General features: G+C 42.9%; 1 protein-coding gene across 4 annotated transcripts in view; it reads right to left on the bottom strand.

Annotated features, from left to right (window-relative positions):
* PNCK (pregnancy up-regulated nonubiquitous CaM kinase) overlaps window positions 1–12,877 on the bottom strand; it is a 68,065-nt gene that overhangs the window by 27,834 nt on the left and 27,354 nt on the right. For all 4 annotated transcript variants that reach the window (XM_070741355.1, XM_070741356.1, XM_070741357.1 and 1 more), the window contains one exon: window positions 4,295–4,408. In XM_070741355.1, coding sequence (XP_070597456.1) covers window positions 4,295–4,408 — 114 coding nt within the window. The remainder of the gene's footprint in view (window positions 1–4,294; window positions 4,409–12,877) is intronic.

The following is a 12,877-nucleotide window of genomic DNA, read 5'->3' as shown; positions in this document are numbered from 1 at the left end:
AGTGAGTTGGGCCATTCCTTGATGGCACATTGACAAAGGTGGGGGGCCTACTAAGAATGAGTCTTTTTTCTGCCTAAAAGCATGTTTCTCCATTTTTCAGCCAGGGAAATTCCATATAATGTTCTGCCTTTTTAATATTTCCTAGAATATTTCATTTTCCTAGGAGAGGAGTTGGTGCCAACTTCCTACACACCGCTACATAAGCAGTCATTTTTAAAAAAATCCAATAGTGTTGCAATAGCAATTCAGCAGTACACACATAAGGTCTGTTTATGTACTTTATGCCAAACTAAATTATTGTTAAGTGTGATTTCTAGGAAAGCTGGGTTTGGTTTGAGTTATTTCCCCCCCCCCTAAATTCCTTGGAACCTTTTACTGGATTGGATGTCAAGCAAAAACAGCATTACATTTGTAAGAGAAAAAAGTGTTGCCATGCCACCAACATAATTCTTTTAACTCCCTGCAGATTGTCCAAGTTTAGAGTTGCTACATGGGGATAAAATGTTCAGCTGGCTTCAAACTGTTCTGGGACAAAGAAGCAATTATGTGTAGAATTATTTTGGACTTACTACACAGACACCCCAATGATCTTCAACTCCTCCCCCCACACCTTTGCTCTACCACAGTGATTTTCAACCTTTTTTGAGCCGCGGCACATTTTTTACATTTACAAAACCCTGGGGCACATTGAAGGGGGGGGGGCTAAAAAAATATTGGACAAAAAAGTTCTCTCTCTTCCTCCCTTTCGCTCTATTTCTCTCTCCCTCTTTCTCTCCCTTCCTCTTTTTCTCTCTTTCTCTCCATCCCTTTCTTTCTCTCTTCCTTCTTTCCTCTTTTTTGCTCTTTCTTTCTCTCTCCCTCCCTCCCTCCCTCTATGTCTTTCTCTCTCCCACCTTCCCTCCCTCTCTTTCTCTCTCTCTCTTGCTTTCTTTCTCTCTCTCTCTTGTTCTCTCTCTTGCTTGCTTTCTCTCTTGTTCTCTTTCTCTCTCTCTCTCTCTCTTTCTTTCTTTCTCTCTCTTGATTGCTTTCTCTCGTTTTCTTTCTCTCTTGCTTGCTTTCTCTTTCTCTCTCTTTCTTTCTTTCTCTCTCTCTCTTGATTTCTTTCTCTGAACTTTGCAGCACACCTGACCATGTCTCACGGCACACTAGTGTGCCACGGCACACTGGTTGAAAAACACTGCTCTACCATACTTATACACGCATTAAAGGGCGTGCATAAGTGCACCAGTGTGCCTTCCGTCCCTGTCCTAATGTTTCTCTCTTACAAGTTTCATGTATATAAATATTGTTATATCTTTGTACACCACCAATACCTACTTGACAAAATAAATTCATAAATAAAATGTTCAATCCCTTGGTTGATGATTTATGATTTTGGAATAATTAAAGCTGAAGCATCTCCGATGTGGCATGTGCAAACTACATGTGAATGGGAATGAATGGTTTTAAATGTTATTCATTCAGGAAAAACTTAATGAACTTAATCTGTATAGTCTGGAGGACAGAAGGGAAAGGGGGGACATGATAGAAACATTTAAATATGTTAAAGGGTTAAATACGGTTCAGGAGGGAAGTGTTTTTAATAGCAAACTGAACACAAGAACAAGGGAGCACAATCTGAGGTGAGTTGGGGGAAAGATGAGAAGCAACGTGAGAAAATATTATTTTACTGAAAGAGTAGTAGATTCTGGGAACAGACTTCCAGCAGACATGGTTGGTAAAGCCACAGTAATTGAATTTAAACATCCTGGGATAAACTTATATCCATCCTAAGATAAAATACAGGAAATAGAATAAGGGCAGACTAGATGGACCATGTGGTCTTTTTCTGCCGTCAATCTTCTATGTTATTAGAGTTTAAAAAAGTTTTTTAGCTATATTAATTGGATTTTTTAGATATGTATATTGTTTTTAACTATTGTTTTTAATTATTGGATTTGTACTTTTTTCGTGTTGTGAGCCGCTCCGAGTCCTTGGAGAGGAGTGGCATAAAAATCTAATTAATAATAATAATAATAATAATAATAATAATAATAATAATAATATTGTTTTGATATGTTGTGAGCTGCCCCATATCCTCAGAGAAGGGCAGCATACAAATCCAATTAATAAATAAATGAATAAACACACATATTTTTCAAGGCTGGCTGACTCACTCTCCTGTGCGACCCTGATCTCCTAGCACTGCAGAGAAAACAACAGGGAGGCAGGCGTTTCCCAACCGGTGTGCCGCGGCACAGTAGTGTGCCGCGAGACACCGTCAGGTGTGCCGTGGCGCTCCTAGGAAGCTCCAGCTGGGCGGGGCGCTGCCGGTGCCGGACCGCCGTATCCGGCATTCTCCTGCTGGGCCCCAAAGAAGGAAGGCGGGAAAAAGGAGGCAGGGGCAGGGAGGTGCGGCAGTAGGAGTAAAGGGAGCCGTGGCTGCTGCTGCCTCCCCACGGTGCCTCCGGCCAAACGCGCCCCTGGCTTCTCCACCCTGCTCCATTGCCCGCCCGATCCGCCCACTCTCCTCCGCCGCCGCCGCCGCCGCCTCCTGCCTTGGGGCGAGCAATCCGGGAGTCCGGGACTGTGTGGCTTTGCGCCATGAAGAGAAAACGGCTGACTTTTCCCTGCTGCCGTTTTCTCTTCATGGCGCAAAGCCACACAGTCCCGGACTCCCGGATCGCTCGCTTCTCCGGCCAGCGCGGCACTTTCCTGGGCAGATGGCTTTGCTGACCGGAGAAGCGAGCGGCGGCGGCGGAGGAGGAGGAGAGTGGGCGGATCGGGCGGGCAATGGAGCAGGGCGGAGAAGCCAGGGGCGCGTTTGGCCGGAGAAGCGAGCAATCCGGGAGTCCGGGACTGTGTGGCTTTGCGCCATGAAGAGAAAACGGCAGCAAGGAAAAGTCGGCCGGGCTAACTGGAGGCGGCGCGAGGCCGGGCGCTGGGGACGTCTGGGAGGGCGAGGAGGCTGATGGCTGCTGCGCACTCCACTCTCTCTCCGGCTCTCTCTCGCTCTTTCTTTTTCTCTCTGTTGCTGGCGTGGTGAACGAGAGAGAAAGAGAGAGAGAGAAAAAGGAGGGGAGAGAGAATGAGAGAGAAAGAAAGAAAGAGAAAGAGAGGGAAAGAAAGCAAGAGAGAGAGAGAAAGAAAGGGGGAAAGGAGGGAGAGGGAAAGACATAGAGGGAGGGAAGGAGGGAGAGAGAAAGTGAGCAAAAAAGAGAGGAAGAAAGAAAGAAAGAGGGATGGAGAGAAAGAAGGGAAGGAAGGAAGAGAGAGAAAGAGGGAGGGAGAAATAGAGTGAAATGGAGGAAGAGATATTTTTTTTGTCCAAACTTTTCTTTAGCCCCCCCGCCCCCCCCCCCCCTTCAGTGTTCCCCAGAATTTTGAAAACATGAATAATGTGCCGCGGCTCAAAAAAGGTTGGGAAACACTGCCCTAGGAAACCTGAGCAAACAAAGAAGCCCGTTCCAGGAATTCGGATTCTCTGCCCTTCATCCAAATTAGAAAGCTTGGTGCAGAAAGGGTTAACCTGTCCTCTCTCCCACCGCCTCCCTCTCCACAAATTCCCTCTGACTCCTGGTCTATTATTGTCCAATGCATGTCAGAGATGTCGGAGGGTTATCATAGCCAATGGGATCGCAGTATGCAAATGAAGCAGATCCAGGCTGCAGCATTCCTGGGATCTGCAGAAGAGGCTTCCAGGGGGAGGGACCACATCCAGCCGCAGAGAGTGAGAGGGGGAGGGAGAGAGAGAGAGAGAAGGATGAGGACCTCAGGGCAGAGAAAGCAGATGGGGAGCAGTCAGCATCATGCTAGGGATGGAGGAGAGTGGAAGGCAGATCTCAGACCTGCAAACACTCTGCAACGTTGCACACATGAGCTCACCTGCTACACGACAGGGAGGAGGAAGGGGGTCACTTTTTAAACACATGCTTAAAATCACACCAACCCAATGCTTTATACCAAAGGCAAGGAGGGAAGCTTGGTTTAACTGCATGGTAAATATATGAGAATTGGGAAAGGGGGGAAAAAGAGAAAATGGAAGCAAGTGGCAGGAAAGCAAAATGACTGGAGCTATAACCACCCTCCTTCAACCTTGCACCCCAAGACTCTGCATCGACATAGCCTATGAGATGCCCAACGATTGGTCTTCCCACGTTGGCAAAGGGAGTGTAAAAGTAGAGAAGGGCTCAGCCAGAGCATGGAAAGTAAATATATCAAGAAATGGAGGGTGAGATGAAGCCCGCGAGGGCAGGATTCCCAGAGCAGGAGAGCGTCCATGCAGATCTCGAACCAGCCCTTCCTTTTTACTCACGCGCCCAACTTCTCCTTGATGTCGTAGACACTGGCAATGTCTTCCACTGTTTTCTTCCAGCCTTTCCCAAGAGGCATTATGAACAACAGCTCGAAGCAGGCTTTCCAGAAAGAGCTGGGGAAAGGGAGGCAGAGAAAGGGAGGGGGGAACAAAAGTCAGAAACGGAGAGGGAAATTTGTAATGGAAACATGTAGAAAGGGGTCAGCCTGTTCCCATGGCTCCCTAGGCCAGAAATCTCCCAGCCACTCCTCTCTCTACTCTATGAGACTTAGGGAGAAATGTTGAGTCTGAAATGGAGATTTAAAAGGCAACACGCAAATATATTTTGGAGCTACACATCACCAGGCAGTTCATTCTCAAATTTATTTATTTATTTATGATTTAGATTTCTATGCCGCCCTTCTCCGTAGACTCACACCAGAGATAAATACAAAAGAATGGAACATATAAGAAATCAAAACTTAAAATATAATCCAAAATTCTTAAAAGCAGCCATCCAAATTCATCCCATAAATTATATATTCATATCATTGGTCGGAGCTGGTTGTTAGCATTCAAATTCGTTCCAAATATTCTTGAAATAAAAGGAAAAGCGGTTTTCTGAAGAGCCTGTGTTCTGTTGTGTTTAATTAATGCCTGAGGAGGTCTCTCCATTTCCAGGGTAGGATCTACAACCACATTGTCCACAAAATTTTGAAAGTCAGCTTCAACCACAACAACACATGAGCACACAACAGATACAAACTTAAAGTAAACCGCTCTAAATTTGACTGCAGGAAATAATAGTTGATGCAAGGAACTTACTATCAGACTCTGTAGCATCATCATCTAACCCCCAAAACTTTACCCTTAGATTATCCACTGTTGACCTCTCCCGATTCCTAAGAGGTTAGTAAGGGGTGGGCATAAGTGCACCAGAGTGCCTACCATCCCCTGTCCTAATGTTTCTCTCTTACTAGTATCATGTACAGTATACAGTATACATATTTTTGCTGAATTTGAAAATTAAGGGAGACTATCATGTAAATATTATTATACTACTGTATCTTTGTATACCACCAACTTGACAAAACAAACAGACAGACAGACAGACAAATAAATAAATAAGAAATTGCCCCAATGTCTGGAAACTACAATTTATCACAAGTGGAGGCCACCGGACTGCCAGAAGACCCAGTTGCTCTTGTGGTGTGTTCTCTCCCAATAGTTTAAGGTTTCATTATAAAGGCACATTTCAACTGAGCAAAAGTAGAGCTTTGTTCAAATCCTGACAATTAAGAAGATGCTCCCTGTGGCCACATAACTGGGGCTGTAGAAAACATGGACCTTGAAGAATTTGAAATAAGAAAATCCCAATCTGGGATAATTTTGATCTGTAAAATGTCATGAGTTCCTATCTAGTCTAGTGGGATAAAAAAGTATTTATAAATAAATAAACACCACATTTGGACCACTTTGGCAACTTCTTGGGTTTTCTTATTCAAGCGTCAATAGTGCCTACAGGCAACAGGAAATGGAAATTTGTCACAGTGGCAAGAGAGGTTTGCCAACTTCAACACATCAATTTGTAGTTCAAAGCATGAGACCAAGCCAGCCTGGAGGCTGTTTTGTCAAGAAAAAGCTTAATATAAACTCTTAAGTAAAGCTGTTCTAGAGAGTAAAAAATAATTACAAAAACAAAACATTTGCGAAAATCTGGCATCTTTGACTTTTCTTTCTGATATTCAGGAAGAATTATCAAAAAATGAGAAAGTAATGCCAGATTCATTAACAGCAATAAATGATCATCAGTGGTTACAGAAAGGAAATTATACAGCGTAAAAGCTGATTAGCTATACTATTTCTAACTGATATTATCACCAATCACTATTCTGTTCCTTTAGTATAATTTACTACTGATATATAAAATAACCAGCTTACTATTTATGCATCAGAGATGCCAGGAAAGGAGTAATTCAATCAATCAACTGATTAGAGACCAACAAAAAGACAAGTAATCCTTGACTTAAGTGAGTTGTGACCCATTTTACAAAGTTTTGCGCCATTGTTATTTAAAGGAGGCACTGCAATTAAGTAGATCATACAGTCATTATGGAATCCGGCTTCCCACATTGAAATTACCTGTCCAAATCTGTCTAGGAAGATGATCACATGATTGCAGGACAACACAACTGTCATAAATAAACAGCAGTTGCCAAGCGCCTGTATTTGGATCACATGAGGCTACAACAGTTGTAGGTGTGAAAACTGGTCAGGAGCCTCTATTTTCAGTGCCATAAAAAGATTGTAAGTCAAAGACAAGGCGTAATTCACTACTAAACAAGATGGTCTGATCATTTGTATTTGCTTTCAGAATTAGAATCTGGTTAAAATCCTGAAAATTTCTCTTGTACCAGAGGTGGGTTCCTCCCAGTTCGGAACGGTTCGCCCAAACTGGTAGCGAGCCGCTGTTGACATCATTATGACATCAGGGAACCGGTTCACTTGGTGTCAGTCCATGGGTCCTGCCATCATTTTTTTTAAAAAAATTGGAATTTTTTAAATTTAAAATTTTCTAGGGTTTTTTTTTCTTCTGCACATGTGCAGAAGCCAGGTTTCTGGCACTGTGCCTGCAGTCACCATCTTGTTTTTGGCTTGGGGGGGGTGTTGGAATTTTTGCCACCACATATGTGAGCACACCCACAAGGCGCAAACACGTGATGCAGGAGGAAGCAAACTGGCAGCGAGGTAAGTTAGAACCCACCCTCTTGTACATATTTCCCACTGCAACAGAGAGATGTCCACTCAAGTGAACAGAAGAAAAATTGATCTGGACAGATTTATTAAGAAGTGTGCTTCGGCTGTCGTTTCAAATGAAGAACACATCTTTTCAAGGGATAAGAACAAGCAGTATTTCACACTTTTATATTCTATTTCCACACCCAACTTTTGCCTTTATAATCTCTTTGTGCGCATTTCATGTGTGAGAGACAAAATCATTGCAGCCACTTAAGCCAGCTTTATTATAAACCACCATCACTTCAGGAAGGAAAAAAGAGAGACAATATACCGTGGTACCTCTACCTAAGAATGCCTCTACTTAAGAACTTTTCTAGATAAGAACCGGGTGTTCAAGATTTTTTTGCCTCTTCTTAAGGACCATTTTCTACTTAAGAACCCAAGCCCGGAAAAAATTCCCAGGAAATTTGAGAGCGGCACGAAGGCCCAGCCAGTTTCCTGCCATTCCCCCTAGGTTTCTCTCTCTGGCGCAGTGTATGGGAGGCAGCCTCACGCTGGGTGTATGGGAGTCACGTGCTCCTCCTCACCAGAGAGTCCCTCTTTTTTTTTTTAAACCTTAAAGTTTTGGATTTTTTTTATTCCCCTCTCCTCACCTTCTTCCTTCGGCAGCGACTCTCCTCTTTTTCCTCTTCTTCCTCCTCTTCCTCCCTCCCAAATTCCGAGCTTTTATTTCTTTCCTAATGCAGGGGTCCTCAAACTTGGAAATTTTTGTGGACTTCAACTCCCAGAATTCTCCAGCCAGCTGTAGTAAGTATGAAGGCCTCTGCCTTAAAGGGCACACATTATTTGCTTTTACATTGATTCCTATGGGAAAAATTGCTTCTACTTACAAACTTTTCTACTTAAGAACATGGTCACAGAACGAATTAAGTTCTTAAGTAGAGGTACCACTGGACCTCTTTTATCCTTTAAATCACTGTCTGAAACAGCCCATATATTGTAAATAGATCAATGTCACACACACACACCCAATGAATCCTTCTACATGTGCCAAGTTCTGTAATCCCCTATACCTGTGATGACAAACCTATGGCAGAACCATATCAGAGGACACGCGAGACTTTGCCCTGTGTCAGCTCCAGAGAGCACCAGCCCTTTTTCTGCCTTGGGAAAGGCCATTTCAACCTCTGGATGCTTCAGGGAAGCTTCCCTGGAGCCCCGGAGCCACAAAGAAAAATAGCCCAATGGACAAACCAGAAGTTTGCAAAAATGCACTTACAATTTGCTGTTATGCTGTTTTCTGCACTCCAGAGGGTTCCGGAGTGAGGCTTCAGGTTTTAAGCCCCGGAATGCAAAAAACAGCACAGTGGACAAACCAGAAGTGCGTTTTCCTGACCTTCTAGTTTGCCCATTTGGGCATTTTTTCCACCTATCAGTAAGGCCTGTGCACATATGCTGGGGGCAGCGCAGGGATGATGGTACATATGCCTGGGGAGAGGGAAGGGAAGGAAGTGGGCACGTGGAAGCATGCTAGCACACCCACCCACACCCTTTTGGCATGTGAACCGAAAAAGGTTCGCCATCACTGCCCTATAATTTAGAGCAGTGTTTCCCAACTTTGACAACTTGACAAATGCTGGCTGGGGAATTCTGGGAGTTGAAGTCCAGATATCTTTAAGTTGCAAAGGTAGGGAAATACTGGCTTAGAGCAGGGGTCCTCAAACTTGGAAATTTTTGTGGACTTCAACTCCCAGAATTCTCCAGCCAGCTGGAGTAAGTTTGAAGGCCTCTGCCTTAAAGGGCACCAGCTTGGAGAATACCAATCTTGGGAAAAGAAGAACAGATAAGAAGGGGAAATCTCATCATTACAGTGGGTTTTTTTTAATTCTCTTCTTTCGAGAAATTTCAGGAAGAAAATATTTTAGAAAAACTACTTAAGGTCAAAAGGGGATTAAACTTCCCTCCTGTCCCATATGCCCCCATCTCTAGGTTTCTCTCTTCCAGAGTAAATAAAGTTTGATGGGCAGGGAACAAATTAAGTCAATGCAAGAAAGGAAAGAACGGCCTGGTCAGTGTACATATTTATCTTCCTCCCATCTTGTTTGCTCTTCCATTATTTGGATTCCAGGGTCAAGCGACACATGGTTCATCCTTTCATGCCTCCTTTTCAATTTCCCCAGAGGACTGTAAGAGTGAAGTGAAGGTGTGCTTTGTGCCCTTGGCAGAGGGCACCTTGAGCTTCCTGCAGTCCTGATCTTCAGCAAACAGAGACTAGATAATGTCATGCCACCTGCCTTTTTTCCAGCCCAGAATTCTTATGCTGCAGACAGAAGTCCCTCCCCGTTGCTCCAACCTTAATAAAGCAGAGTGGGTTTTTAAAAAAATAAGCCTTCACTACTACTATTACTTCTTTTGAATCTGCAAGAATGTACTGTATTACCTAAAGGAATTAACACTCTCACTAACTGGGTGCATTTTTAAAATAAAATCCAGAACCCAGTAGTTTTAGTTGGGAATTGGCAGATGGGATATGTGCGTTTGTCAAATAGAAAGGTACATCACTTGGTGCCTCAGGTAGCCAGGGTGTGTATGGATGACAGGCAATTAATACATGCCATGAAAGTTGAAAAGGAAAAAGAATGATACTTCATGCAGAAACGGATCACAAAAAACACATCCACTTCTTTGAGGAATACCAGTTGATTTTCCCATTGGTCCACCAGATTGCTCCCAAAATAGACACGAGGATTAGTGGCCTTTGGGACAATAAATCTGATGATTTATTTAGCCATTAAGACCTGGCTTTTCCCACGGGCCTGGGAACATGAATGAATGACTGAATGTTTGAGTGTTATTAATAGGGTTACTGAAATGTTTCTTTTTATATATTTTAAGCATATATTGTAATATTTTATATTGTTTTTTAATATGCTATTAGCCACCCAGAGTCTACTGGAGTTGGGCGGCATACAATCCTTGCAAACTATCAAACTATGAAGAAACTTACTACAGGTAGTCCTCGACTTACAACACCTCATTTAGTGACTGTTCAAAGGTACGATGGCAGTGCGAAACTTATGACCATTTTTCACACAGGGTTACGTGATCAAAATTCAGACACTCATCATATTTATGATGGTTGTAATGTCCAAGGGTTATGTGTCCAGGATGGGGAACCTATGGCACGCATGCCAGGGGTGGCACAGAGAGCACTTCTCTGTGGGCCCATGCGCCATTGTCAGCTGCTCTTCTGGTTTCCGGCACCCACAGGCGCACCAGCCAGCTGGTCCTTTGTGTGTGCCAAAAACTAGCTGTCCGGAAGAGTGCATGCCCCTGGTCTTTGGGTTTGTGGCATATGCATGCGGGCCAGCCAGCTGGTCTTCAGGCTTTTGGTGCTCCGGTACACACGTGCACATGAGTGCATTTCGGTTTGGGCACTCGGTGCTGAAAAGGTTCACCATCCCTGGGTTATGTTGCAATCTTTTGAGCAGCAAAGTCAATGGGGAAACCGGGCTCCCTTAACGAGAGTTGTTTCTAACTTCACAACTGCGGTGATTTACTTAACGGCTGTGGCCAAGAAAGGTCATAACATGGGGCAAAATTCACTTAAAAGCTGTCTCACTTAATAACAGAGATTTTGACCTCAACTGTGACTGTAAGTCAAGGAGTACTTGTACAGTAACAAGGTTTTTTTTTACAAATACTAGTTGCTCACAGCTAACCAGAAGGTCTGGTTAGCCGTGCAAATAACAAGTCTTCCTCCTCCAAGTCTGGTTGCTATCCAGCCTCCCCCAAACGGGATTCTTCCTTCCAGATTTGCTGGGTAGAGAATTCTAGGATTCAAGAGTCCAAACTCGTTTAGAAGACCCTGGCTTGAGGAATCCTTTCTTATACTCTTATATTCTTCAAGTAATTATAAATGTTTGTACTCAGTTTTTAGTGATATATATGGTTATTTGGAACTGCTTATTGGTCCTGGAGAATTTCTATGCTTAAAAGCAGAATCACACACACACACACACACACACACACACACACACTATAAACACATACATATACACACATACATACATGCACACACACACACACACATATACACCTATACTTATACCTACTACATACATATATGCACATATACATATACATTCATACTGTGTATATGTATATATATACAGTACATATATGAATAGAATAGAGTAGAGTGGAGTGGAGTGGAGTGGAGTGGAGTGGAGTGGAATGGAATGGAATGGAATAGAATAGAATAGAATAGAATAGAATAGAATAGAATAGAATTTTTTAATGGCCAAGTTTGATTGGACACACAAGGAATCTGTCTCGGTGCACATAAAAGAAAAGATACATTCATTAAGAATCATGAGGTACAACATTTAATGATAGCCCAGGTACAAATAAGCAATCTAATCATTTTAGGAACCAGCTAATGAAAATTGTAAGGATACAAGCAACAAAGTTACAGTCATACAGTCATTTGTGGGAGGAGATGGGTGATGGGAACAATGAGAAGATTAATAGTAGTGCAGACTTAGTTAATAGTTTGAGAGTGTTGAGGGAATTATTTGTTTAGCAGAGGGATGGCATTCCAGGGAAAACTGTTCTTGTGTCTAGTTGTGCTGGTGTGCAGTGCTCTATAGCATTGTTTTGAGGGTAGGAATTGAAACAGTTTGTGTCCAGGATGTGAGGATGTATGTAAATGTATGTGTATATATATACATGTACGTATGTGTGTGTGTGTGTGTATATATATACAGAAAAACACAGAGAATATATGTGCACACAAAGCAGTGTGTCTTGATTAGAGTTCAGTTAGTCTAGGAAGGAAGGTTGTTCATGTATCATGTGTGATGTTTAATTGTTCAGCCTGAGATGAAACTGTCTGAATCCATATAAAATATACAATGCATTGCACTGTACTTCATATTCCAGTGGTATGGTATGTTTACACAATGACAAATATATTGTCGTCTTCAGAGAATGGGAAGAAGCAGGTGAAAATTATAAAATCTACAGTAGTGTCTCACGATTGCAAAAACACACCTAAACATGCAGGCATTGGCTTTCGTTGGGGTTGAAAATATAGGGTTTTTACAATATGTTGCAAAAAAATATTAATACGTGTAGTAAGGGCAGTTAGTCATCAATCCTTGCAAACGGTGCTATGTGTCTTCTCAAATCTCCAGTGGAATAACAAATGTTTCCATGCAGGATAAATAAAGCATCGTGTGTCTGTTCAGGCACGCACGCACGCACACACTTTGTGACCATAAAGGTCTGAGCCTGCATAAATGGTTGACAACCTGTTGCCGTTTGTGTACAAATATAATGCACCGGCATGAAAAGGGAACTGAAGAGGAATGAAATAGGATGAAAAGGACGCTAGAGGTGCGGAAAGGAAACGTGGTGACAGATGAAAAGAAGGGAGGGAGGAGTGTTGGGGAAAGAGGGATCTATTTTAAGGCAGTTGGGCATTCACAGAAAAAGGGGGAATGTTAGGGAGATAATTTTGGAAATGCTATATAGAGATACATACATCATGTTACAAAAATGGAAGAAGGATGTTATGCAGGAAGAGAAGGAATAAAAAAAAATGGATATGCAGACTTAGTTGACTTAAAATAACGCTTGGTAGGGGCTCCACTTTAAAACCGCAACACGTAGGCTTCCAGTAACCCCGTTTAAAAATGAAGTATTCCAGAGTTGCGCATCCCATCCCACCCCTCTTTCAGCCAATATGGTACGGCCACCTGTTTGGAAGCCCCGCGCGGCCAAGACGAGCGCTTTCCACCCAGTCGGCAAAAATAATAAATCATAATAACATAACATTCAACAGCCCCACCCCCACCCCGT

The sequence above is a fragment of the Erythrolamprus reginae genome, chromosome 2 (assembly GCF_031021105.1).
Source record: "Erythrolamprus reginae isolate rEryReg1 chromosome 2, rEryReg1.hap1, whole genome shotgun sequence".
Taxonomy (NCBI): Eukaryota; Metazoa; Chordata; class Lepidosauria; order Squamata; family Dipsadidae; genus Erythrolamprus; species Erythrolamprus reginae.
Note: the sequence above shows the minus strand (reverse complement) of the source record. Positions and strands in the feature narration are given on the sequence as shown.